Genomic DNA, 27,311 nt, shown 5'->3' with positions numbered 1-27,311 from the left:
TAACTTGTAAAGGATCAAGGAAGTAAATCAGTTTAAGTTAGTCAGTTTTATGTGAAGCTCACATTTTGATCTTAACCAGCAAAGGACCATAATGTGATAAATCGATTTTGATTGTCCATGCATAACTGACTGGCTCAAACCGAGAAGGCCAATAGGCAATTTTTTTAATAGCCCGCAAATCACACAAGATATGTAAATTATACTAAAAAGATCATTTGCAAATAGACTCGACCGATAAGGTATTGGCAAGAATCAAGCTTACAATTTTTTGGCACAAAAATTATGATCAACCTACTCAATTACCCTTTAGAAGCTTTTTATCTTTTATTTTTATTTTTTATTCCTTAAGAACGTAACTTATTGTGTTGTTAAAGGAAATAAAGGCCTTGTTTGGGGTGATATATATTGTCAGAGTGGCATGGCCGTGTTAGGGGTAAAAGAGAGAGAGAAGTAAAGGCTACGCAGCATAGAATAATTGATGGAGTATGCTCTAAGGAACAACACAGCTGAACTAACTCAAAGATAGATAAGATTCACCCTCACTGCACTGCACAAACCAATAAATAATAAATAATAAATAATAAATAATAAATAAATTAAAGAGTAGAATAAAAAAAAAAATTACCTCCAAAGAGATGATCAATCGAGTGAGCAGAGTATGAATCTTGTATTAAAAAATCATAAGTTTGATTATTGTTAACACTCTCTTAGTCAAATTCATGACTCTTCTTAGTGCGATTTACTAAAATGATGAGGAGGAGAGAGAAATATGGTGTGAAATTAAATTTTATTAGTAACTCTGATCAATTAAAGTTGATAAAGAAATATTCATTTAACAGGTAATTCAATGATTAAAAATGATAGCACATATAACACATAAACTGAATTCAGTATTATTTTATAATTTACGGATAAGAAATGTAATCTAATAACTAACTTATAAGAGTCAATACAAATTATACTATTGAATTATGTATGCATTTTTTTATTTTTATTTTTTGTGTTTATGAAGTTGTACATCTTGTTAAAAATATTGTACTTTAATTTTTTAGGCAAAAATTGTCCTTACACCATTAAGTATTATATTAGATAAATATAATCAATTAACCTAAGTGTACTTATATTGGATACATACCTAAATAATTCACCTAATTAAATACCATATTAAATCAAATATATTTTACTATACTCTAGAGTAGCATTTACATATGCATGTAAATACGTATAGATAAAATATATATGTAATAAAATAATAATAATTAAATATTCTTAATATAAATATTAATATTAATTTAATAATTAATCATTTTAATATAATAGAGATTTTGCACTTGTGTTCTTTATTATTATTTTTTTTAATGAAATACTCATAATTCTTTTCAATGTAGTATTTGTTATATATTTTCTCAAACATTTTAGCTCAAAGAATCTAAGTCCCCACCATCTGGGTTCGGATCTATGACCACCCATTTTGAATCATAACCGAGATGTCATTACACTATATGGTAGTTGGCATTTATTTATTTATTATTTTTACAATTATTTTTATGTAATCATAATTTTAATATTGAGTATTAATATTGGGCACTTATTTTCAGGTATTGTGCCTATAAAAGCTTGTTTCTCATATATGTATCAATGTATGTATATAATCTTTGTCATTTTGACAAAAAAAAACATAAAAAAAGGAAAAGAAAAGAAAAAAGTAGTGATGATTTCTAGTTTTCTAGCTGGACATTTGTTTAAGAGTTTTTTCCACTTTTAGTTCTATGACTTTAGTGTCTCCGTTAATTTAGGTACACAACTTTCATTCCTGACATAAGTAGTGCTTGACTTTGATTTGTTTTTCACTTTTAGTCCTTGACTTTGATTTTTTTTCCACTTTTAGTCTTTTTGGCCATCTGAGCGACAACTTTTAATTGAAATCAAAAAATTATTGTGCCATTAAGGGTAAAAGTGTCTTATGATAAAGTCCTAAATATATTTATAAATAAAATCAGAGAAAAAATAAGAAAAAAAAAAGTTATTTAATTTGCTTGTTCTGTTTTGCCTTTTAAGCGACAATTTTTAATCGGAATCAACAAATTGTTGTGCCATTAAGGGTAAAAGTGTCTTTTGATAAAGCCCTAAATACATTAAACATTATTTACCCTTAATGGCACAACAGTTTGTTGATTCCAATTAAAAATTATCGCTCAAATGGCCGAAAGGACTAGAAGTGGAAAAAAAAATCAAAGTCAAGGACTAAAAGTGGAAAACAAATCAAAGTCAAGCACTACTTATGTCAAGAATGAAAGTTGTGTACATAAATTGACGGAGGCATTAAAGTCATAGGACCAAAAGTGGAAAAAACTCTTTGTTTAATGAGTAATAAGTTTCAACCACAAACCCCTCTCTTGCCTTAGACTGGTGAAAAATGTAAAATAATGGGATGTGTCTCAGTTGATCTAGAGGTTATAAGCTCACAAATACTTGTATACTAGTGTTTATAATAAAATCAAATTCATCTTCTTCTTTTTTTGGCTTAAGAATTCAAACCATGCATCTTGTGGCTACTAGCAAAGTAAAAATTTGACTTATTTTGAGTTATTTAATGAGTAATGGGCAGACTAATTGGGAGGTGCAACATGTTAATATAGTTAAGCATATCAAATCAGTGGGGCAAAAGAAGACTAGTTTGATACTTGAAGGACTGATTAGAAATTTGTGCAATAAGAATTTTTAAAACCAAAAATCTCTTGGAAGATCGAACTGGTCACAAGAATCACAAGAAATTCCTAAGTCACGTGGTACGTTACCATCATGGACTCTTTGTCACGTGGGGTACCTTTGCCACCACATACTTATACCCCACTTGTCTAATCTGCTACTCCCATTTTTTTTTAACCTTATTCTTCAAACTCTCACTTTCTTTTTACTGTGCCAAATGAAATCTTCGGACGCACGAAAAGTAGGAAGGAGTCTAGGACATATTTCTTCTTTTATACTCCCTACTTAGGGTATGTTCATGTGATTATTTTATTGCTCTCAAACTCATCACCATCAATTTTGGAATATCAAAGAGTGGAAGGTTAGGATCAAAATTCGAAGCTATCTTTCAAGAGTAGAATAAAGGTCACTGATCGCCTAGCTTATAATGATATCAATCAATATTTTTGAATGGATTGATCATGATAGCCCGGCCTCCCTAAAGAACGGCGAGTCTGATTCTTGAGAATTCAAGGGGGGTCGCCAATTTGCTAGGGCAATTATACTATTAGAGCCTAGGCTCTATCCACCCCAGGGTTTCACCCCTCTTTTTTTTCTTTTTTATTTATTTATTATTATTTTAAAAAAAAAACTCATCACCATAAAATTGAATAATTAGAAATAGATAATATAAGAATAGATGATAATCAATTATAAAATTGAGACATCAAGTTTTGAATATTAATTATCATCGTATTAATAAATGAAATTGATATACAATGTAAAGTTTTGGTAGATAATTAATACAATAACTTATAAAATGAACCATGTGCTTTTACTCTCTACTTTTAAATAAGTTAATTATGTATCCAAGAATATTATATTACCTTAAAATGTTATACATTAAGTATAATTAAAGTGTGATTTAAAAAAATATATACATTCAGTGTGTTTTGGGAGTTCAAATATATTAATTAAGTATAATAAAAGTGTGATATTTTTTTCCAATACAAAAAGATGGTGTTTATATATAACAGGAAAATCTAATGATAGTTGTAACTAAGCCAATACAAACTAAACATGTGGATGTAAGAGTAACCTTGGTATTTATGTGTGGAGCATCCGATCCCTGGATCCCAAACAGGCTTCAATGGTTGCTTTTCCTAACATTTTTAGTTCTTGAGTGAGCAGAGCGAGATTTCAAATGTAATCTAAGTTTTTCATAAATAATTTTGTATTTCATTTTGATCCAAAGATCTTAATCCTCCAAATTACTTAGATAATGCGAGATTCTTCAAGTGTGTAATTGGAAAATGTGATAACATGAATCAAGATGTCTTAGATTCTAGATAGTATTGTCTTGCCAGAAAAATAAGGGTAATACTTATGTGAGACCGTCTCAGTGGGTATCAATTCATGAGACGGGTCAGATCTTTGATTAATGAGTCAAATCTTTAATTTTTGAATCGAATTTTTTACTTCATTAATCAAATATCCGTTCGTCTCACGAATTGAGACTCATTAAACGGTCTCACATAAATTTTTGTCGAAAAAGAAATACACGACAATTTTGAAAGAAATCACTTCTTTAATTTTCTTTACTTAATTATATGATTTGATCAAAATATCACTACTCTTTTCAATTTTAGGCTCTGTTTGGCAGAGCTTATTTAGGAGCTTATAACTTATTTTAAGCTACTAATAAGCTATAAGGTCGGTTTGGTAATGTTCCTAAAATAAGCTATTAGCTTAAAATAAGAACTTATTTTTGAGCGCTACCTTAGGTAGCGTTTCAAAATAAGCTAGTAGCTTCCTAACTTTTTTTTCCATCTTTAACCTTACTATTTTAAAGAAATAACATCATTTACCATTTTCAATTAAAACCTTTTTGACTAAACCTTCTTCACTTTTTCTCTTCAATATGTTTGGTTGTAATTTCAATTTGACATTTGTGTTTGAACATTGATTTTTGTATGAACTAATCTTATGAATCATAACCATTTTGTTTTACTTTATATGTTTTCAAATATATGTTCTTACTTTATATTTTATTAAAATATATTGATTTCACTATTTTATATTTTAATATATAAAAAACCTATTTAAATTTAAAACTATTTAAATTGTATGAAGATGTCCTTTTTAGTCTTTTTACATTTATCAGCTTATCAAAAAGCTAATTTTACCAAACACTTTTAAGCATAACAGCTAGCTTAATAGCTCTTCAGATTTCAGCTTCGAGCTTATAGCTTTTCAGTTTTCAACTACTTTTTAGCTTTCAGCTACCTTTTCAGCTAGGTTTGCCAAACATAGCCTTAGTAGAAAGCATTGAAAAAATTTGCTCTATATATATCTTTCAATAGTTTTAATATGTGAAATAATTCTTTCTTGTTAATGTCATATGGATCCTCCGAGTTGAATAATTTTGTCACGTTTAATTTAATCTTAAACTTTCAAATTGACCATCATGGTCTTTCGACTTTCAAATTTTAGCATCCATAGTCTAAGTTAACCCTCCATGGTCCCTCAACTGTACTTTCAAAATGTGTAACTAGCCATGATCATCCTAGAAGGATCACAACTTCTTAAAAGTTGATAGTTGAAGGACCATTTATGGTTAATTTGAACCATAGATAGTAACAACTTGAAAGTCGAAAGGTCACAGGTGATCAATTTGAAAATTAAAGATTAAACCTAACAAAATCAATATATTCGAAGGACTCAGATAGTATTAACTCTTTTTTCTTTTTAACTAGATAATTTTAACCTCACGCTGTGCTGAAATGGCAAATTGTATATATACCATTTTTGTGAAAGGCCGACCGTGATAGAAGAAATCCACCTGAGAGTAGTTAGATGGATCTTCCCAAGACATGGCCAAGTAATTAATGCTAATGCAGCAAGGCTGGCGAATAATGAGAGCTAGCAAATGCATGCAATAAGTTTGGTTTTTCATAGGCAAAGGAATTAATTATGGATTTATTGGTGACGGAACTCCAGTCACTATTTTAAGGTGTGCACTATATAAATACATTATTGTGTAATAACCTATAAATCATATAGAAGAGTGCAAATTAATGTGTAGACTATGATCCACACAACAAAAGTATATTTTTAATATTAAAAAAGTACATTATTCGTTTACGGGATGTACATTATACAAATTAATGTACTTTCAGTACTCAAATAATGTATACATTATACATTTTTAATATACTAAAAATACATTATTTGTGTACTGAAGATACATTATTTGATAGTATGATCTACACAGATGTGCGCACCAATATAATAATGATTGATAAGAGAGCTAAACCACATTATTAGGAAATAGGAAGACCCATGCGATAGCCTTGAGTAATAAGGTATTGGCAAGAATCGAACTCGTGATCATGTATAATAGTTTGCTAATCACACATGAAAAGTAAATTACATTAGGGAGACCCATACATAGTGACAACTCCAAATCAAACTCGTAAAGGGTTTTTGTGTAATAATTAGCAAACTACACAAGAAAGTTAAATCACACTAAAAAAATATCTCAAGCGATAGGCTCAACTAAGAAAATATTAATAGGATTCAAACTCATAACTTTTGAGTCTAGAATCATGTATGCTACGTTCACTTAGTCACCCGTATCACGGCTAGATTTCTTCATCTTTACTAATATGGGGTCAGCGGGTCACATTGAATAGCTTATTGCTTCCTTGCAAAATTTTGGACTCTTGAAAGATAGTAGTAAAACAAAGGCTCGATCTAGAGAGATGTTACACAACATTTGTATTAGTGTAGTGAGTATATTTTGTACTTAATGAAGATATATTTTTTATTTTTTATATCGCTAACAAAATGTACAATATAATTTCACTAAATATGCATCATTATATTATATTACATATAAACTAATTCAATTGTTTAGAAATGTTGATAAATGGACTATTAATGTAATTATTGGATAAAAAAAAATTCTCTCTGAGTCATGTTAAAGGCAACAAAAAGAAAATTCAACAAATATACTTTCAAATTCACAATATTGGAAAGAACATATCTGTCATTTGTTAGCACCTACTACAACTACTTGCTTTCATCAATTATCACTTGCATGCCCACAAGGGGAAAAAACACTATATCACTATATCACCAAATTACCATATATAAATATCCAAAGAGTTAACCAGTCAAAACCGTTTATATAGAAAAATTTAACGATATCAAAATAAAGAGATGAAGTAAAAATGTACTTGCATTTTTGTAGATAATTCAAGTTTTAATTAAGTGCACTGCACATAGCAACATTATGGAATGCACTTAGTAACACAATAGAGTGCATTTCGTAACATGTGGAAGTGTAGGAAAATGATTCACATTTTAGAGTTTATGCCTTAGTTTTTTTGTTTGGTTTAGAGTTTAGTTTTTATAGTTTGGTTTAGAAGTTCATCACTTTACAATTTAGTATTATCTTTAAAATGCACCATATTATAAATTACACTCAACAATACTATAAAGTGTACTCAATGTGAAAATGCAATATTGCACTTAAGGTTTGCCTTTTAGAAGTTATGGTTTAATCTTTTAAATTTAGTTTAAAGGTTTACCTTTTACTGTTTAGGAGTTAAGTACTTACATTTTAGCTTTAGTTTAATTTTTTAGTTTAGCTTTCTTGATTTATTAACATATGCACTCTTTAATTTTACATATGTGCACTCTATAGTGTTGTTAAACGCATTTTAAAATTTGAGTTATTTATAAAAGTCATTGATTTTTTCTCTAATTGTTTCAAATCTATTAGATATTCTGAGATGGAATGTGTCATATATATAAATGGTATATATTATTATTATTGAAAACGATAAGAAAATATATGGTGGATGCATGTGCATGATAACAATAGTGAAAAAGATAGCGGATGTTATAATAGTAGGGACATGCTTGTCCAAAATATTGTATAGCGGTGGTGCCTATTCGTGGTTCTGAGAACCTGAAGGGTGTTTAATATAATATGTACACTTCTTGAAATGAGTAATTTTCTAAAATGGAACCTTAATGCAATCAATTAGCGCCCATGGCCTAATGGATAAGGCGCTTGACTTCTAATCAAGCGATTGTGGGTTCGAGTCCCATTGGGCGTGCTGCCAAATAATGCATTTTAGATCTTGTTCCCCGGTTTGGAGCCATTGTCAATCAAGTATAGCATCGGGGTCCATCGTCAATCAAGTATAGTATCGTGGTCCATATGGACTCCCATGCCCCAGTCCATTCTTTCAGCGTAAGGGACTCCCATGCCCCGGTCCAGGTAACCTTACTCCGAGTGGAGCTGTAGATACACACTAACTTCATAGGTACAGCTACAGTGGAGCTGTAGATACACACTAACTTCATAGGTACAGCTACACACTAGCTGTAGATACACACTAACTTCATAGGTACAGCTACACACTATCGTGGTCCATATGGACTCCCATGCCCCAGACCATTCTTTCAGCGTAAGGGACTCCCATGCCCCGGTCCAGGTAACCTTACTCCGAGTGGAGCTGTAGATACACACTAACTTCATAGGTACAGCTACAGTGGAGCTGTAGATACACACTAACTTCATAGGTACAGCTACACACTAGCTGTAGATACACACTAACTTCATAGGTACAGCTACACACTAACTTCATAGGTAACCTTACTCCGAGATACACACTAACTTCATAGGCCGGGTGGAGGGAGCTTACGGAGTATTTAAAAAAAGAAATTTAGAACACAACACCAAAAAAATTCGTAAATATGAAATTCATCATAACTCAAAATCATAATGAATTCAATACAACATTCTAATGAGTTTGATTTGGAAGAATCATTACATAAAATCTAATTTTGGGTTATACAGATTTGATTAATTAATTAATTAATCAAATATACATGAGGCTTTCAAACTAGTTAATTGACTTTTAAGCAAACTTACTTCAACTCAAATTGAATATTCTTAAAATAGAAATTAATTAAATTCAAATTTTAAACTTCAAATTTCATACATTACACTAAATTTTAAATTTATATTTGAACATAACTCGATTACATCCTGCTTAGAGTCAAAGTCACAACAAACCCTGAGACATACTAATCAAAATATTATATTTGAATTCAAAAAAAATCATATCCTAAATTAATTACTGCTTTTTATTTACGGCTAAAATCCTGTTAAAATGCAGAAAAAATACAAAATACAAAAAAAAATCAGTAAATAAGACAATTGGAAGGCCATGGAGCCTACTGTTCCTCACTATATGGATAATGGCCCCACCCCGCACCCTTTAATACACAAAATTCGATTAGCATAATATTGTCCTTGCTCATCCAGTCACACTCATAATATTATTAATCATTAGAGAAGAACTAAAAAAAAAATAAAAATTAAATCCACTTATATACAATAACACTTTTTAAAACGTTGTCATCTGAATCCGCCAAGGCTGGATTAGATTAGTTTTATGTTACACAATATAAATAACTTCAAATGAGATTTTACTAAAATTTGATTAAAATAGTCTTATCTTACAAGATACATATATCAATATAATGTATGATAAAAAACAAAATTTCATATGAGACCATCTCATGAATCCTCATTCATGAGATGAGTCGAGTTTTCATAAATATTACACTTTTCCGTATTATAATTTTTCTCATAAATAACTTTTCAGAGCATCCCTAATAGTTGTAATTTTTTAAGAGTTTTTGCAGGTGTGATTAAGAAAGAGAATATGCGGGGAAAGAAAAAAAAAGAAAAAATAAATAATAAAAGAAATCAGAAAAAACTATAGATTAACGCACCAACGGGATGGGGTGTTGCGCCTCATACACTACAAATGGCGATAATTCAAACAAGATATATAAATGACTAACGATTCTTCGTATTCCTCAAAAAATACATATATATCTTAACTTCATTTTTTGAATATTATATCTTAATTAATTGAAATGAACTTCATTATTAAAAATCCAAATTTTGAAATCCTTTATTCGTGATTCGCGAGGAGCTGGATGAGAAGAAACTCTCACGTCCAGTTCTGTAGTAGAGATGGAATTGAGAAACAACCATCAACTATAACCCCAAAAGAACCAGATTCCGTAAACAACATAGAGGAAGAATGAAGGGGATATCTTCTGGAGGTAATCATATTTGTTTCGGTAAATATGCTCTTCAAGCACTTGAACCTGCTTGGATCACATCTAGACAAATAGAAGCAGGTCGACGAGCAATGACACGAAATGCACGTCGTGGGGGAAAGATATGGGTACGCATATTTCCAGATAAACCAGTTACTGTACGACCCGCGGAAACACGTATGGGTTCGGGAAAAGGATCCCCTGAATATTGGGTAGCTGTTGTGAAACCCGGTCGAATACTTTATGAAATGGGTGGAGTAACAAAAAAGATTGCCAGAAGAGCTATTTCAATAGCAGCATCCAAAATGCCTATACGAACTCAATTCATTAGTTCGGAGATAGAAGAAAAATCTAAAACCACCCGAAAGGAATCTTAGGAATGAAACAAAAACACAGGTTTCTTTTTGTGTTTGTGGACAAAAAATATTTCTTTTTTTCTTCGCCCTTTGCATTGTAAAAAACAGAGTAAAAAAAATGATATGATTCAACCTCAGACCCATTTAAATGTAGCGGATAACAGCGGGGCTCGAGAATTGATGTGTATTCGAATCATAGGAGCTAGCAATCGTCGATATGCTCATATTGGTGACATTATTGTTGCTGTTATCAAAGAAGCAGTACCTAATATGCCTCTAGAAAGATCCGAAGTAGTCAGAGCGGTAATTGTGCGTACCTGTAAAGAACTCAAACGTGACAACGGAATGATAATACGATATGATGACAATGCCGCAGTTGTTATTGATAAAGAAGGAAATCCAAAAGGAACTAGAATTTTTGGTGCAATCGCCCGAGAGTTGAGACAATTCAATTTTACTAAAATAGTTTCATTAGCTCCCGAAGTATTATAAAAGGAAATCGTGATATGTTTCTAGTGGAGTATTTGAAAGAAAGGTATTAGAAAAGTAAATCGTGATATGTTTCTAGTGGAGTATTTGAAAGAAATAGATTCAAAATTGAGTAGAATGTGTCTCACGCATATATCTTTCTTGAAAAATAGAATTCATAGACAAATAAGTAAAAAAACACGTTGATAGTATCCAATTTTTTTGCCGCAATAATTATAGTTCATCATGGGTAGGGACACTATTGCTGAGATAATCGGAGATCTATTCATCTATTCTGAGATCTGAGACGTCACGAGCTAGCCCTACAACTGAAATAGAAATTGAAAGAGTAAATATTCGCCCGCGAAAACTTTCTTTTTTTATTGCAAAAGCAATAGGATAAAAGACAGAATAAGGATTAGTTACAATAATAATACAATATTAGTAAAACTAATATGAAAATGTTGAATTATCTATTCAAACAAGATATATAAATGACTAACGATTCTTCGTATTCCTCAAAAAATACATATATATCTTAACTTCATTTTTTGAATATTATATCTTAATTAATTGAAATGAACTTCATTATTAAAAATCCAAATTTTGAAATCCTTTATTCGTGATTCGCGAGGAGCTGGATGAGAAGAAACTCTCACGTCCAGTTCTGTAGTAGAGATGGAATTGAGAAACAACCATCAACTATAACCCCAAAAGAACCAGATTCCGTAAACAACATAGAGGAAGAATGAAGGGGATATCTTCTGGAGGTAATCATATTTGTTTCGGTAAATATGCTCTTCAAGCACTTGAACCTGCTTGGATCACATCTAGACAAATAGAAGCAGGTCGACGAGCAATGACACGAAATGCACGTCGTGGGGTAAAGATATGGGTACACATATTTCCAGATAAACCAGTTACTGTACGACCCGCGGAAATACGTATGGGTTCGGGAAAAGGATCCCCTGAATATTGGGTAGCTGTTGTGAAACCCGATCGAATACTTTATGAAATGGGTGGAGTAACAAAAAAGATTGCTAGAAGAGCTATTTCAATAGCAGCATCCAAAATGTGTTGTTGTGCTGTGTAGGGCAATTCATTGCCAAAAATCAAAGTTCTTGCAGTGTGCAACCAAATAATCTCTCACCTCACCCTCTAGGCTTAGCTTCCTTAAAATCACACCAAAATCTCTTATTGGAAATGCTCTCAACATCTAATATTACTGCTTGATTTAAAAATATTACATTTTTACTAAAAACATCAATTTTTTATTATTACATTTTTATCTCATATATAATAATCAATTAATTTATTATTAATTAGTAATATAATTTTTCTCATAAGTAATTCGCATATATAAAGATTCGTGAAAAGTTCTCGAAGTATAGCATGGAAATCATTCATTTGAAAAAGAAAAAAAAATCTTAGATATATAAAGATTCGTGAAAAGTTCTCGAAGTATAGCATGGAAATCACTCATTTGAAAAAGAAAAAAAAATCTTAGTGTCATTGTCGTAATAATTAAGGAAACAGTGCCCTCTCTCCGCTCCGGCCTCAAGGCAAGTAGTTGTCTGTCTCCCATTTTTTCTGTTTAAAATTTTTCACTTGTCCTTTTTATAACGGTCAAAAATCAAATCACTAACGGGACTCTTAACGGCGTCACCGGCTACTCTCCTTTTCTCCTCCCCGAAATTCAAACGTTCCCGTAACGTCAACTCTTTCCACCTTCTCTTTCATAGTCTCTCTAGTTTTTAAAAAAGTTCTTTTTTTAACTTAAAAAATCACACTCTCATCTCTCTCTCTGTCTCTGTCTCTCTCTTTCTCTCTCTATCTCTCTGAGCTGAATCTACTCTCTCTCTCTAGAACGTCTCCACTGATTTCACATTCTCGAAAGGTTATACATTTGAAGCTCTCAACGGCCGGCCTTCAACTCATCGTGAGTATTTACATATATGCACACACATATACGTACATTTATGAGAATTGTTATCACGGGATGTACATGTATAGGTAGAAGCAGAAATAGGTCAGATTGCACTTTTTTTGGTCAGTTCAGAACTTTTGCTTGAGTTTTAAGGATTCATCAGTGAATTTGGATTTGATTGTGAATTTTCATCAGTTTTTACTTTTAAAAAAAAAATTATTAACAGATTTAAAATGCAAAACGGAAAAGATTGTTGCGTTCTGTTTGAGTGATTGTGGTAGCATTGTATTTTAACTGTGCGATTTAGATTCAAGCCGAGTTGACTCATCGAATTCAGTTGACAGTGAGAGAGGCTGATAGATTTGAGGAATAAATCGGGAAAATGGAGTATCCACAGTCTCAGCAGCAGAGAAGAGTAGGTGGAAATGGATTTGTCTCGATGTCTCCGTCGCAGACGCCGCGGTCGTCTGATAAGGCAGCGAGGGATCTGCGATCGGGAGATGGGAACATGAGCGGGAAGCATGATAAGGAGAAAGGCGTGAATGTACAGGTCATTTTGCGATGCAGGTGAGTTGAATCAGTGAGCTTCAAATTCCCGAGTGTTAACTGAGTTTGTTTCGGTCACTGAATTGTAGTTGATGATCTAATGAATATTTGCGAATGCGTAGGCCATTGAGTGAGGACGAGACGAGAATGCATACACCAGTGGTGGTATCCTGCAATGAGAGTCGAAGGGAAGTTTTGGCTGTTCAGAATATAGCTAATAAACAGATCGACCGGACGTTCGTCTTTGATAAGGTGCACTATTTTAATTTGTAAACAATTACTGTACTATGGTATATCTATTACCAATGAAAAAGGTTTTGTTTTAGCATTTTGAAAATTAGTTGATTAAAATGGGGAAGAAAAGAGTTAATAAGAACTGAGGTGTTGTTTAAATTAAATTGAATTTGGAATTTTGAGGTGCAACTCACTGAGATTTTAGTTTAATTTCCAATACTCTCTATTTCACAATAAACCAACATAAGATTTAAAATTCAGCTGAATTTTTGAAAGCACCGAAGTAAATTTCACAATAGCTTGGTCTATTGGAGTCTAGTTTTCAGTGGCATTTCTCTTTTAACAATTTCAATGTGCTAATATCCTAATGTGTGATAATTTTGTATAGGTCTTTGGTCCAGCATCACAACAAAAAGATTTGTATGATAGCGCCATATGCCCTATTGTATTTGAAGTTCTGGAGGGGTATAACTGCACCATTTTTGCATATGGGCAGACAGGAACTGGGAAAACATACACAATGGAGGGAGGGGCAAGGAAAAAGGTTTGGCAAATACAATATGACTTCATACTCTCAGTGAGCATGGCAACACAGTTATGTCTGCTTTTTTATTAACTTATTGATTGATTGTTCGCCCCTCTAGAATGGGGAATTTCCAACTGATGCAGGTGTTATACCAAGGGCTGTTAGGCAAATTTTTGATATACTAGAAGCTCAAAATGCTGAGTATAGCATGAAGGTTACATTTTTAGAGCTGTATAACGAGGAGATATCAGATCTCTTAGCTCTTGATGAATCCTCAAAATTTATCGATGACAAATCTAAGAAGCCAATAGCACTAATGGAGGATGGTAAGGGTGGAGTCTTTGTTAGAGGCTTGGAAGAGGAGATAGTATGCACTGCAAATGAGATTTACAAGATCTTGGAGAAAGGTTCTGCCAAAAGGCGTACAGCGGAGACTCTTCTTAACAAACAGAGTAGCCGTTCTCACTCAATATTTTCAATCACAATTCACATCAAGGAATGCACTCCAGAGGGGGAAGAGATGATTAAATGTGGAAAACTGAATCTTGTGGACCTTGCTGGATCTGAGAACATATCACGCTCTGGTGCAAGAGAGGTGAGGAAATAACAATTTATTTGTGTTGTTAAGCCTTTGCACTGTGAAATCTGCTTCATTATCCTCTAATACAAAAGAAATGTCACCTTGAGCAAATTATTTTAACAAATTCCTGAGTACCTGATAGTTAAGTTTTGATGTCCTCAAAAGTATCTCCAGGATATTAGTTTCAATTTGATCTGTTCACAGCATAAAGTGGCATGATGTACTGTGATTATTACGCTTTTGACAACTTTGCTTTTGCAGGGTAGAGCAAGGGAAGCAGGTGAGATCAACAAGAGTTTGCTTACACTTGGCCGTGTCATAAATGCTTTAGTTGAGCACTCTGGCCATGTCCCATACAGGTGCTTTTCGAATCAACTTGTATTACTTTGAGTTTATGCCTAACTCATTTTCAAGACCATAAGATAAGATGGTATGTTAACTGGATATCAGGGATAGCAAATTAACAAGGTTGTTGAGAGATTCTCTGGGAGGGAAAACAAAGACATGCATAATTGCAACAATAGCACCTTCCATGACTTGCTTGGAAGAGACACTCAGCACTCTAGATTATGCTCACCGCGCCAAAAATATAAAGAATAAACCAGAGGTGAGTTTTATTGAAATTGTTATGGAAAGACCGTCTCTGAATGTAGTTCTGTAGGGCAGCAGTTATTTCTAGCATCTGTTTCTACCTCTATTTCAAAGGGCACAATCTTTTTTTCACTTGTAACCAATTGAAAATTGAAAGTTGTTTCATTTTCTTTCAGATTAACCAGAAGATGATGAAATCTGCCATGATCAAGGATTTGTACTCTGAAATTGACCGGCTGAAGCAAGGTCATTATTTGCTTTACCACTCTATTTCTGTGTGCGCTCCATACATGTTTAGTTTTATTTTGTGGACAATGTAAATTACTGGGCATATACCTGCTTCCATGGTACATAATTTTGTTCTTATTATTTTTAAAAACATGTTTTACTGCCAACCAGAGGTCTATGCTGCAAGAGAGAAGAATGGGATCTATATACCTAGAGACAGATACCTTCAAGAGGAAGCTGAGAAGAAGGTACATGACTATCTTTCTATTTCCATGATCAAATGCATCCATCAAACTATCTTCTGAAAATTTGTATTACCTGTTTTCACCCTTCAGGCTATGGCTGAAAAGATAGAACGCATGGAGCTTGACGTGGACTCCAGAGATAAGGTATTAGACTGAGTTGACTTAGTTGGACTACACAGTTTTCTACTTATCTTTGAGAAGTTTAATTCATTATTACGTTTGATCTGCTTGCAGCAACTGATGGAGCTTCAGGAACTGTACAATTCTGAACAGCTGTTGAGTGCAGAATTGACCGACAAACTTGAGAAAACAGAGGTTCGAATATCTACACCATATAAATGAACTTTTACTGACATTTGTTTCCTTAAGAGGTAACATTACTTCTTTGTTTTTTTTTTGGGCTATTAGAAAAAGCTTCAGGAAACTCAGCATATGTTGGTTGATCTTGAAGAAAAACACAGGCAAGCAAATGCAACAATAAAAGAAAAGGAATATCTAATATCCAATCTTCTGAAATCTGGTAAGCTTCTCCACATTCATTGCTTAGGAAAACAGGATTTTTCTGTCATTTACTATCATTTGATGCCTGCTAAAAATTTTCCCTTATTATTCGATGATGTGCATTGGCTCACATATCTTGATCTAGTTCCTTATATTGTGCATGGTACCTTTAACACCAATTTTCCTTATTGGTCTTGATCTAGTTCCTACTTTAATACCAACTTTTCCTTATTCAGAGAAAGCACTTGTTGAGCGTGCATTTGAACTTAGAGCTGAACTGGAGAATGCTGCATCAGATGTGTCCAACTTATTTGCCAAGATTGGTTAGTGTGATATTTATGTTGAATGTACATGTGGTCTTATGTACAATATAAGAGGTTTAATGCTGATTGTACAGCTGTTTATATTGCATAAATATTTGTTCCAGAGCGCAAGGACAAAATAGAAGATGGAAATAAGGTTCTCATACAGAAATTTCAATCCCAATTAACTCAACAGCTGGATTTCCTGCATAAGACTGTTGCTGCTTCAGCCACACAACAAGAGCAGCAGCTTAAAGCCATGGAGGAAGACATGAACTGTTTTGTCTCTACTAAGACTGAGGTATTATCTGATAAATTTCAAATATAAATTCGGTTTTTACTTTTTAGATTATTATTAATATACATGGTTTTTTTTGGGTGTGTTCTTAGGCTACTGAGGAGCTTCGGGGTCACTTAGAAAAGCTAAAAGTTATGTTTGGGTCTGGCATCAATGCTTTGGATGATTTAGCAGGAAAGCTTGATGGTAATTCTCAGTTGACTTTTGAACGATTAAATTCTGAAGTTTCTAAACACTCGTCTGCTCTAGGGGAGGTATGTATCTCTTGCAAGTTGCTTTTCAGTTAGGCACATTTTTTCTGTTAATTTTGTCTCTTATCTTCTCTTGAAATGGTGAAATGGTGCAGCTCTTCAAGGGGATTGCTTCCAAAGCTGATACATTAATTAATGAACTTCAAAGCAGCCTTCATAGTCAGGAGGAGAAATTAATTGCATATGCCCAACAGCAACGTGAGGTATACCAAGTTGTGTTTTCCTTTTTTCAAGTTCTCCAACCCCCAAGTGGCAGATTATAAAGTTTTTCAACATTATTTCCAGGCTCACTGTAGGACCATCACAACCTCAAGGTCAATCTCCCAAACAACTACAAGTTTTTTTAAGACTTTAGATATGCATGTGTCACAGTTGGGTCAAGTGGTTGAAGAAGCACAAAAAGTCAATGACCAACAGCTCTCTGAGCTTGAACACAAGTTTGAGGTGATTTGTCCAATCTGCCATAAACTGTTTTTTGCAGAAATGATAAACATGTGTCTTTCAAACATGACACACACAAATGTCCATTTCTTTTGTAGGAATGTGCTATGAATGAAGAAAGGCAACTCTTAGAAAAAGTGGCAGAGTTGCTTGCAAGCTCAAATGCTAGGAAGAAAAAACTGGTATGTTATTCACTTTTTACATTCAGTTGTTAATACTTTTGGTTAGGCTTACTGCTTAGGCTCTAGCTTTTCACAATTTTGTTCTACTTTATTTTTATTGAGGCCTTGATGAAAGCCCCAGTTGCTAGCCTATATGTTGCTTTTGCATTTATTAACTTCCTGCAATTTGCTTTTGGTGTTATAGGAAACAAAATAGATTAAATTTCTTTAGTCTTGAAATCTGTTCTTTCCTTTTAAAAATTATCTTCTTCAGTTGAAAGTTGAATCACCTATGCCAATTGAGTTCCTTTAATTTGTTTCTATTCTAGGTTCAAACTGCAATTAATGGCCTCCGGGAAAGTGCCTCCAATAGAACGGATAGACTAAAACAAGAGATGTCAACTATGCATGATTCAACTTCTTCAGTGAAAGATGAGTGGACAATGTACATGGAAAAAGCTGAATCATATTACCTAGAGGATACTGTTTCTGTGGAGAACAGTAAGAAAGAAATGGAAGTTGTCCTACAAAGCTGGTATGTGTAGGACTATCTCTGTAAGAGACCTTGATATCCATATTTGACTTGCTGCTAAACTAAACAAACTTTGTCTACAGTTTGCAAAAGGCAAAAATGGGTGCACAGCAGTGGAACGATGCTCAAAGATCTTTGCTCAATCTAGAGGAGGTCAATGTAGCTTCTGTACACGAAATAGTGAGGTTGGTTCATGGTCAAAATAAATCAGTTTCTCTTCTTGAGATTTGGATAGAGGTTTCTGATGTTTGTGAATTGTTCCAGGGAAGGATTGAGTGCCAATCAAGCCTTGCGTGTGCAGTTTTCTTCGGGTGTATCATCTGCACTTGAAGATGCTGAAAGTGCAAGCAAGAATCTCCTTTCATCTATCGACCGTAAGTCATCTTTTTTTGTACATTATAGGAGAATGTTTAATACCTGTTGTTATTAGTTAACTCATTCTTAAGTAAAAACCTATGTCAGATTCTCTACAACTTGATCGTGATGCATGCGAGAACCTTGATTCCATGATAGTTCCTTGTTGTGGACAACTGAGAGAGTTGAACACTGGACACCTCCACAAAGTTGCTGAAATCAGAGAATATACAGGAAAATGCCTATCGGAAGAATACACGGTAAGGAGGACACTGAACTCTATTGTAAGCGCACGTAGATTGCACGATCATATTAATGATAATATGATTTTTTTTTTTTTAATGTAATAGGTTGATGAGCCATCATGTTCAACTCCAAAGAAGAGACTGTTCAACCTTCCCAGCATTGGTTCTATTGAAGAGCTCCGAACGCCGGCTTTTGAGGAGCTACTAAAATCATCAAGGCAACCTAATGGGGACGTAAAGCATGCTGTAGAGGCAGCCCAAACCTTGAGAGATTCAAGAACTCCCCTTACTGCTATTAATGGAGTGGCCTGAAGTTTTAAGATTAAGGAACCCCCCACTGTACAGTAGTATCAACTCCTAAGATTGTATTCTGTTCTATATTCTTTTATAAGTTTTTTTGGCGAGCGTTATTGTTAGGAGACAGACGCCGCAGTGCTTTATATACAAGATATAGTTTGTAAGCTCTCAGTTGGTTTGTGACTTTGAGTGTCACACTTCTTCCTATTGTTGATTAAGAGGATTTTATTGTTAAAGCATTTTCATTATATTGCTACTTATATACAGAATGAAACATGACAACATAGAAACAACAGAGAAGTCCCTTGAAACAATATATATACTATTTTAATCATAACCCAATATGTATGTACTTTTGAATACCTGAGGGAGGGTTATGGTAACAAATAACACAATATAAAAAGATTTGATGAAATGCAAAATTTCTTTATTGTACTTATCCATCAAGATAATATTAACAGACTACTATTCTGATGGATTGTTTGTTTCTCTCCCTATTAAGCAGAAGAGGGCTGATACATCATCGTTTAATTTCTTAAGGGTATATCTCATGTAAATTCCTCCAATGGGGAACAGAAAGGAGAAAACATTTGAAAGCTCACTAATAGGCTGAGGCGCACAAGTGATGTGCCAAAACAAGGGATGTTCACTTCTAGCAGCATACGATCGCCATGGCACAGCCTGCAAAATTAGGGAGAAAAAGTATAGTGAGGTAGAATAATAGCGCAAGATTTCAAGCATCAACATGAACATATAAAAACAGCAGCATGTGATAAGAGCATCAGATGGATACTCACGAGAAGCTTGAGTCAGTGGGGTGGTTTTTTGGTTCTATGTTTCATCATCAAAATTGTCATTTGTAGAATTCTCCTGACAGAACAATTTGTTTTCCCCCATAGCATCCGACGCCACTTGGGTCTGCCCAAAATCTCGAGGGTTACCTTGTTCTGTTCCATGGTGGTTCTCAACATTGTCATCACCAAGATCCCGAGAATCCTCATATTCAAGCTCCTTCCCTTTATCTTCATGAATATTTGGCAGATCAAAGTTGGGATCGGAGCCCAAGTCACCAACATTTTGATCTCCAGGTCCATGATAAGCAACAGTTACAGCCGCTTGGTCAATAGGCTCAGCGGATTCCTTCTTTTGCCTCTTCCACTTCTTTGTGGATGAAGTCCCGTCATCCTCAAAATCTTCTTCTTCCCTTTCTCGATGTAAATACACCCACAATTTCCTATCGGTATCAAACTGTACACATGGATCGCGTTCATAATGCAAACGATCCAGTGCGCCGCTAACAACTTGATTGACCTGTGTATCAGACACGTCTTCAACAATGTACTGTGAATCTCTGATTAGAGTACACACATCAGCTCTAGTCCCAATACTACCGGGCAACCTTGCAGCTGCATCTCGCACAAGACACAGAATTGTAACATGAGGAGGTCTATCCCGTTTGAGCATAAAGTGGTCTCGAGCTTTTGATGTTGGCTTGCCGCCACACCTTCTCAATGGGGCAACAATTGACTTTTTCCCATCAATAGCTGTGTAAGAGAAGGCCCTGTCTGGAATGGAATATCTGAGGACTTCTTCCTTTCGGAAATAAGCTCTTACTTCTTCAGAGCTTGGAGTAATGGTGATCAGACTCTTTTGTGCTCTCAGATCCCTGAACCGCTCTTTCTCATCAAAATTATATTGTGTCAACGACGAAGGCGGAGCAGGAAGGCTCCCTATCTGCTGAAGTGTCTCCTGACCATTTTTCAGCCAATTGGCAAATGAATCAACTAACTTAACTAGCATTTTATGATTAAGACCCCATGCTTCTGGAGATGTGACTTCCTCCATAGCCTCGTGATCAGATGAAGTATGATGCACTGGACCAACCCAGGACCAACTCTTTGTAGATTTTTCATAAACAACAAGTGGCTTCCAGCCCTTTGCTCCTAAAGGTGCTGTCTTGGATGAGAATATTTTGAGAACCCCTCTTACCAAATCCTGGAGAGGTTCTTGAGTTTCAAGAATGCAGGGATCTCCTGGATTAGATTTCACACGATTAACAATTTCCTGAACTGCTAGAGAAGGGATCCTCATTTCATGAGAAGAAAGCGAGCCATTGACATCCAACTCCGCTTGTGTTTTAACTCCATTTAAACCCTCCTGCTTCAGACCACGTTCCTCTTCGGATTTCTGTCTTCCATCTGCCTGATCAAGATTCTTGCCAACCTCCAGAGAATCTTCTGAAAGCAAACTAGTCATGGCCATGCGAATGGCAGAAAGAAGATGAATGATGGAGAATGAGAAGCCAGTATGAACAGTAGGTGTAATCAAAGTGAATGGCTTTTTCTGCAGTATGCTTTCTTGATGAACATCTTCTTCTCTAATATCTGAGGATGGTAACTCAGAGACCCCTTTTTCTGAATTACCTGTTTCACTCTCCAATTTTCTTTTCCCCCGCTTCTTAGAGGAACTGGCATCTTCTAGTTGCAGCTGTGTAAATTCATTATCACCTTGCTCATCCATAAATGAGACATCCTCCTTGATTTTCCGCTTTTTCGAGGTAGAGCTGCACCCTATTAACTGTAGATCAGATCTTTCTTGATGATCACTGGCAAGCATTTCAAGTATCTGACTTTTCTTTCCAGACCTAGGAATACCTTCATTATCATTTGCTAATAATTGTGTCCGTGAAAGATCCTCCCCGTGAAGACCAAAATCTTGCATACAATTTGACTGTGGAACACCAAACCTACCTTTCTGTTTCTCTCTCAATGACGGTCGATAGTCCCCTTGAGCACGGCCATTCCTTGCCAACTTGTAGATTGGTTGATCATCATTATCATCATCCTCATCATTATCATCAATCAGCTGCCCTTGACCACTTAAGTAGTTTTCTTCCAACTCTCTAGCAGATAAAATATTCACACGACTATAATCAAGCATCTTACCCTTCTGCTCTGCCCTAGAGCCAAGATTCCCTGCTTTTATCGAGGATAAATGTTCATCGAAACCGCCCCTTTTGTTTTTCTTAACAAATTTAGCTTTCTTAGCATTTGAGCCAGATTTCATATCTGAGGCATCACAAGGAAATGGAAATGCCAATTTGCTCCTCAGCAAAGGATTGTCATCATCTTCTTCATCAATTTCTTCTGATGAATCAGATTCAGTTTCTTCATTTTTGAGAATTCCCCTTCTATCCTTGGACCCTGCAACACCTCGCTGAGCACTATGTAAGGTTGCCCTAAACTTCTCCTGAAATGGCTTTGCTTTATACCCTGAATGAAAGTCATTCTGCTTGAGCTCAGAAGAGTCTTGATGCTTCCACTTTTTGCTTTTAGAATTCCAATCACTGTATTTCTGAGATGGATTGGTTAAGTAGGGGTCCAGTTGCCCTTTACCATGCCAAATTGGCTCACTTTCATCAGCTAATTCCATTCGGCTTCCTTTCAAAGATGGATTTGAAATCCGGCCTTTCCCATAAATCATCCTATCTTCAGAGGGAAACTGCTGAAGATTCTCAACATAGTTAGCTTTGCTCCCAAAATCAAAAGGAGACCTGGCATTCAAGGGCTTCGACACAGTGGTATCCAACAACTGATGAATGGTCTTTTTCCTGCCAGTGGCATACAATTCAGGTTTCAGAGGCATAGGGAATCCATTCAAACTTTCAAGGTACTCTTCGCTTCTCAATCCATCATGTTTCTTCCCCATCTTGAAATGCCCTGCTTTATCTTTCAGCCCAGCTCGTGAGAAGTTTCTCTGAGCAGACACTTCATACATTCCTTCATCATCATCCTCATCACCCAATAATCGATCTCTCATGTGAACTGTCATGCCAGAGTCATAACCTGCAATTTTACCATGATGAGAAAGAGGCTGTGATCCATAGTACCCAGCATTAATTTCCATCTCATGATGAACAGATGGGAAGTTGCAAGAAAACTCTTTCATAGTAGAACCCTTTGTCCCAGTTAACTTCAATGCTCCTTTTGAATTTTGCTTCCCAAATTTTGCAGGTTCTGCTGCTGTTTGCTTCCCAGGATATAATAAATCAATTGCTGAACTCATCCCATATCCAGAATAACGTGCAGATTTTTGTCCATGTTTCCGATCCTTTACTCTTTTACCCCAAAAAGCATCACCAGAGCCCTCTCTGTCAGATTCATCACTTTCCATTTCTTCCATTTTCTCAGATATGTAACTATTCTGAGTCTTCATGATGTTCAAAACACGAAGCTTCTCCTCAATGCTATAGCCCCTGCAATTCTGCCACCCATCCCTTATCTGACAAAAACTATTGACCATCACATTCTGGTATTTCCTTAGGAGATGATAATGCTGATGCTTCTGAAAGAATATCAATCCTTGTCGATAAAGAGCCACCCTCGGCTCACACAACCCTCCCTTCAACATGTTAAACAGCTTATTGAGAGGGTTCCCAAAATGCAAATTGCAGCCCGTCAGAAGATCCTTCAACGTCCGCATAAACGTTTCCTGGTCCATGTCCGGAAGGTACTGAGTGAGACAAAACCTTTCTTCCTCAGTCAAGACGTCGTTCCAAACATCCATCGACAACACATCACCCAATCCCTGGAGATCATACAGTTCATAAGGAATGCTACATGTCTGATCCCCAACCTGACAAAATTCCTCCCCAGACTCCCCCAATTCCAGCAAGTCGAAGTCATCCGACCCTGCTCCAGAATCACAATCATCAAACTCATCATCGTCATCATCCTCGGATTCAACCGCACCGGAATTATACCTAAACTCCTCCTCGTCGCTCGACATCACTTCCCTACTATGCGAAGAAAACTCTGACTCCAATCTGGATGACTTGAAGCTATTCTTTTCTATAGCCATTCAACGTAACATTACCCTCCGAACTAAAAACCACACCTCCCTCAGCAAAATTATACCACAAAACTCAAAATTCACAGTCCACTCAAACCCTAGGAAATTTTAATTAAAAAAACAAACTCAAATTCCATACGATTAAAAAATAAATAAAAGCATACACTAAAAATTAAACGCCAAAATCGAAATAAATTATAAAAATTCCCTTCTCGCGCATATATTCACGCATACATACATACATAACTATCAAAAATAGAGAATCATGAATCGAATAGTACCTGATTTCCGAATAGAGAGAGGGAGAGATGAAAATTTGGAGGCGACGATTGGAAAGGAAGGAATGTTTGTGCCGAGGAGTGAAGGGAAACCCTAGATAAAGGGAAAGTGAGAGACGGGGGAGGCTATCATACGCTGCGTAGGAATGCTGGGGAGCATACGGCGCACACTAGCCACTGCGGAGGTGGAGATGGAAAAGGAAGGAGACGAGGAGGGGGAGTGTGAAAAGACGAAAATGGGTATGGAAAAGATTAAAAAGGGTTTGCAGAAAAAGGAGTTTAGAGAGAGAAAGAGAAGGGGTGATGTGTGATGGAAGGGGAGAGAAGAAGAAGGGTGAGTCAGCTACTGAGTCGAGGCGGCGAGTTGAAGCAGGGGTGACGTGGGCCATATTTTGAATTTTCATTTTCTTCCCCCACCAATTTTCCGATCTCCTTTTGCATCCGCAACCCCCTTCTTGACGGACAGGGGTGACTCATAATTTTGTAATTTCCAAACATAAAAGGATTTAAAATTAAAATAAAAAATAAAAAACAAAAACTTGTGTAAGACTGAGACGGATCGGGTCAATATGAAAATGTAATATTTATTTTAAAAAATATAATACTCCATACTAATCAGGAATACAATGTTTGTAATGTAAAACTTATAAATTTAGACATGCTTCATAAACCATCTGACGGGAAGAAAAGACTTCGGAAGAAGACCATTGGAAAGAAAGACTTTGGAAGAAGGTGACCGGAATGAAAAGGTTTGAAAGGAAGCAAAGGGGATCGGAAGGAAACAATTCAAAAGTGACCTTCAAGGATGATGAAAGGGCATTCAATGCAATCATCCAAAATGATAGGAGCTTTATTGAATATCATTTTAAGGAAGATCAACCTCAAAAGAAGTTCATACGAGGAAGAATAATCATTGAAGAATGCAATTTGTCTAACACCTATGAGTCTATATCCAAAACAAATTGGTAATAAGTAGCAACAAGTCTTTTTGACTTTGGAGTGCTAATATACACTGATAGGGAAACGGTCTTTACCCTATGGATATCGAGCTACACAAGTTAAAAGATATGACAGTTGATTTTAGAGGATCGTGACAACTTTTGGACAGCTACTATTTGCTGAGTAACAACGAGCATATTCAAATTTCAAGTTGTTGTTCATCCCTCCTTATCTATAAAAAGAAGATCCAAGCTTAGAAAAAAAATGTTGGAAAGTCAATTGAAAACTCTCTTGTGATCAAGTGTTCAAGCTACTGTGAAAGCTCTACATTATCGATCAAGCTTCTAAGCTAAAAAAAAAATTAGTTTGATTTCTCAAAGTCCAACAACACTCAACTACAACCATCTTTCCATTGAAGGAAGTTGTGAGATTATCCTAACAAGGTGACTTGGTGTTAATATATAGATTTTAATGATGCAAAAGATATTATATAGGCACATTAAACCCTTGATTCTTCATTATAAATTTAGACATGCTTTGTAAACCATCTGAACGGAAGGAAAGACTTTGGAAGAAGGCAACTGGAATGAAGGACTTCAAAAGAAGGCGACCAGAAGGAAAGTGTTTAGAAGGAAGCAAAGGAGATCAGAACGAAATAATTCAAAGTGATCTTCAAAAAAAGATTAAATGGCATTCAATGCAATCATCCAAGATCATAAGAACTTTATTGAATATCTTTTATGGAAGATTGATAAGTGATTTATTGGTGATCATTATTTTACCATTTTACTTAACCCATTTAGAGTATGAATTGCTCAAAACACGCATGTATTGAAGCTTATTTGTGTGATTATTATATATTCTTAGGTGCATTCAATCACAACAAGTAAGGAATTGAAGAATTGGGAGTATTTCTAGTTGATTTATGAGCCAAGAAACACATTGGAGGAGAATGGGAGCACCTTGGAGTAGCTTGAGAGGAAGTAGCAAGGACAAACCGAAGCAAACAAGGAAGTTGAAATTCTAACGAGCACATGGGCATTGACACTCTCGTGCATGTACATGCCCCTTTCTGAACACAAGCATCAACACATCCGTGAGATGGACCATGTCTAGAGACAGGCATGTGAGTGCCTTTGTCGCTACCCATGTGACTCTGCTTTGTAACAATTTTTAGTTTATTTTTAGTCTTTTACACACAATGAGATCTAAAGTTCAAGACCTAGCAGCTAGATGCGATTTTCTGTTATTTCTTTTCATCACTTTTTGCTTAGATTGACAATAGATTTCATACTTTTATCTTTATTGAAGATTGCAATCAACATTGGAGCACCAATTTTGGGATTTCTCTCTCTTTGCTTTCAATAGATAAGTTTACTTTTACCCTATCTCTTTTAGCTTTATGAATATGTCTTCCATTTGTGTTTTTGCTTTCTTTCTTTTAAATATGTGTGAGTAGTCCCCTTTGGGACTTGGGTTGGGGTAGCTTGATCTGTCTACATGCATTAACCATTATTATTGCATAAAGAGGTGGATTTCAAATTTAGGGTTCTTGATGTTGTAGATGATTATTTGCTGTCTCTTGTTAAGGTGTGGTGCACAACACTTTTAGCATGCCTTTTTTTTTATAAAGAAAATTCAATCTCAATGAGTTGGATTGAATTTCCAAGCCACTCCTAGTACACACTCTATTTCCATTATGAGAATAGGACAAATAGAGGGATTTGAATGCTTGTGTTCTTGAAGGATTAGGGGTTGATGCATCACGAGATTGGGGCAAAGTCCTAATCCTAATCCTTGTTTATTTGATAACGAGAGTGGTTTGTATACTATAATTTTTTTAGTGCATCCCCTTCAATGTCTTATCTTGGCATTTATGTTTCCCTCAATCCTTTAGGCTTTTGGTATTTAAAAGATCATACTCCCCTACCCGAGTCCTTGTATCTTTAATTGATTTCATCTCGTGTTATTATTCGATTACTTATTTGTTTTTCTTTGGATCGTTACTTATTTCCCGTCGTTGATTGTTTTACTTAGCTTTTGATGAGTTACTTCTTATCCTAGTGCCTAGAATTAACTATTGCAATAGAGTGCCATAAACTCAATCATTTGAGGACAACATACTTCACTTCTACATTTCAACACTCATCGTACCACTAAACCGCATTAAAGATCAACCTCGGAAGGAATTTATACGAGGAAGAACAAAAAGAATCGTTGGAAAATTCAACTTGTCTGACAACTAGGAATCTACATGTGAGACATATTGGTGATACGAAGGAGCAACTCTTTTTGACTTTGGAGTGCTTATATACAC

General features: G+C 35.1%; 2 protein-coding genes and 1 non-coding gene across 3 annotated transcripts; 2 read left to right on the top strand and 1 right to left on the bottom strand.

The window, feature by feature from the left end:
• The first annotated feature begins 7,744 nt into the window (after positions 1-7,744).
• On the top strand, positions 7,745-7,817 carry TRNAR-UCU. Its single transcript has one exon. It is a non-coding gene; the product is annotated as a tRNA-Arg (tRNA).
• A 4,630-nt stretch (positions 7,818-12,447) lies between these two features.
• Positions 12,448-19,171, top strand: LOC116005070 (kinesin-like protein KIN-5D). Its single transcript, XM_031245300.1, has 23 exons — positions 12,448-12,606; positions 12,939-13,161; positions 13,263-13,392; positions 13,763-13,918; positions 14,019-14,495; positions 14,742-14,839; positions 14,931-15,087; positions 15,248-15,317; positions 15,471-15,547; positions 15,635-15,688; positions 15,779-15,859; positions 15,953-16,064; positions 16,282-16,368; positions 16,473-16,648; positions 16,738-16,899; positions 16,992-17,099; positions 17,182-17,340; positions 17,436-17,519; positions 17,828-18,033; positions 18,114-18,215; positions 18,295-18,404; positions 18,493-18,644; positions 18,735-19,171. Exons 2-23 carry the CDS (start codon positions 12,977-12,979, stop codon positions 18,939-18,941), a joined length of 3,150 nt encoding a protein of 1,049 aa, XP_031101160.1. The 5' UTR covers positions 12,448-12,606; positions 12,939-12,976; the 3' UTR covers positions 18,942-19,171.
• Positions 19,172-19,325: 154 nt separating this feature from the next.
• LOC116003705 lies at positions 19,326-24,505 on the bottom strand. The gene is made up of 3 exons (XM_031243612.1): positions 24,059-24,505; positions 19,724-23,875; positions 19,326-19,607 (listed from the first exon to the last, which is right to left on the bottom strand). The coding sequence occupies exon 2, from the start codon at positions 23,784-23,786 to the stop codon at positions 19,758-19,760; it is 4,029 nt and encodes a 1,342-aa protein (XP_031099472.1). The 5' UTR covers positions 23,787-23,875; positions 24,059-24,505; the 3' UTR covers positions 19,326-19,607; positions 19,724-19,757.
• Between the last annotated feature and the right edge of the window lie 2,806 nt (positions 24,506-27,311).

Source organism: Ipomoea triloba, chromosome 14, assembly GCF_003576645.1.
Source record: "Ipomoea triloba cultivar NCNSP0323 chromosome 14, ASM357664v1".
Classification (NCBI taxonomy): domain Eukaryota; kingdom Viridiplantae; phylum Streptophyta; class Magnoliopsida; order Solanales; family Convolvulaceae; genus Ipomoea; species Ipomoea triloba.
This window is presented reverse-complemented; position numbering and strand designations above follow the sequence as displayed.

Bases quoted from the DNA above. Each gene is read 5' to 3' on its own strand.
- LOC116005070 (XM_031245300.1), top strand. From the start codon at position 12,977: ATGGAGTATCCACAGTCTCAGCAGCAGAGAAGAGTAGGTGGAAATGGA. The intron at 13,393-13,762 runs GTGCACTATTTT...AATTTTGTATAG, and splicing joins GGACGTTCGTCTTTGATAAG to GTCTTTGGTCCAGCATCACA. The intron at 13,919-14,018 runs GTTTGGCAAATA...TCGCCCCTCTAG, and splicing joins AGGGAGGGGCAAGGAAAAAG to AATGGGGAATTTCCAACTGA.
- LOC116003705 (XM_031243612.1), bottom strand. From the start codon at position 23,786: ATGGCTATAGAAAAGAATAGCTTCAAGTCATCCAGATTGGAGTCAGAG.